The sequence below is a fragment of the Prunus dulcis genome, chromosome 7 (assembly GCF_902201215.1).
Source record: "Prunus dulcis chromosome 7, ALMONDv2, whole genome shotgun sequence".
Lineage (NCBI taxonomy): Eukaryota > Viridiplantae > Streptophyta > Magnoliopsida > Rosales > Rosaceae > Prunus > Prunus dulcis.
The window spans coordinates 10,277,386-10,278,624 of record NC_047656.1 but is presented as its reverse complement, the minus strand read 5'-3'; the positions used below and the strand labels follow the sequence as shown (position 1 = coordinate 10,278,624).

The window sequence follows — 1,239 nt, the reverse complement described above, 5'->3', positions numbered from 1 at the left end:
CTAATGAAGATCAAATACAAATTCGGATAAATTAATCCGTCGGTCCGTCCGCATTGCCTGTCCCATCATTTTTGCTGCTAAGGGAAGGCCACCACATTTTAGTTTGATTTCCAACTTCAGATCATCCAAGTTTGAGGCATTCAATAGAGCCCGATCAACTTCAACCCGATCATCCTCATCCTCAACCCGACTATCCTCAACCGTGTCTTCGAAAATTGCCCAGCAGATGTCGGGGTCTGAAAGTGGCAAAAGGTGGTGTATATTTTTCTCCCCAACCATCATCTTTGCTACTTCTTCATTCCTGCTTGTAGCTATGACTCTTCCCCCATGGCCTTTTGGAAATCCAAATGCAAACCCATCATCCCATTTCTTATCACGGCTCAAACAAGAATCCAACTGCCCGTACCATGAATCGGTCTCCTTAGCATCATCAAGCACAATCAGATACCTCTTGCCCACCAGTTGCTGGTAGAGAGCACACAGCAGTCCTTCGAGGCCATGCTTCTCATCGAAAATGGACTTCACCGTCTCCTTTCCAACTCCAAGGTACACCAACATTCTTTTGACAATTGCTACTTTCAGATCTTCACCTTCGTGGCCATCCGGGTCTCTGGCCATGCACACCCAGATCCTTGGAAGGAAGTTGTTTTTCACCTCTGGTTTGTTGAATACCAATTGGCAAAGTGTTGTTTTTCCTATCCCTTCCCTACCAACAACGCCTATTGCCTTGAATCGATCTCGACTTTCTTGTTGGACAAGCAACTTTTCCATTGACAACACATCATCGTCAAATCCATACACCTTGGATGCATCCACTGAACGAGTTGGCCACCTGAAAGGCTCTATGTCCTTTGAGCTAATGGAATCAACATTACTTACAACTTGTTCATCAATGTTCCGATTCGATCCTCTATTACTGTTTCCTAGGATAGTCTTGAGTTCCTTTTTGATCTGTTTCAACTCCATTCTGATTCTGTTGATGGTGAGTAGCTCCTCAGGAGAGTAGAAACCGTGTTTCCTTGATAGAATCTGGCACTCAGTCAAAGCATTGTTGAGGTTGTATAGCTTGTCCCTGAGTGGTTGATCTACAAGCGAGGAGGATGACCTGAAAATTTCTTTAAGCACTGTTTTTATTGCTTGAAATTGGCTGTACCTGGGAATCTTGGAGATACTTTTGTCATTCCCATCAAGAACATTCTCGAATTGTTCCATTAGATAATGTTCAATTTCTTGAGCCAT

At 43.7% G+C, this 1,239-nt stretch overlaps 1 protein-coding gene across 1 annotated transcript; it reads right to left on the bottom strand.

Annotated features, from left to right (window-relative positions):
- LOC117635350 (probable disease resistance protein At5g45440) lies at positions 1-1,239 on the bottom strand. The gene has a single exon (XM_034369680.1). It carries the CDS (start codon positions 1,237-1,239, stop codon positions 1-3), a length of 1,239 nt encoding a protein of 412 aa, XP_034225571.1.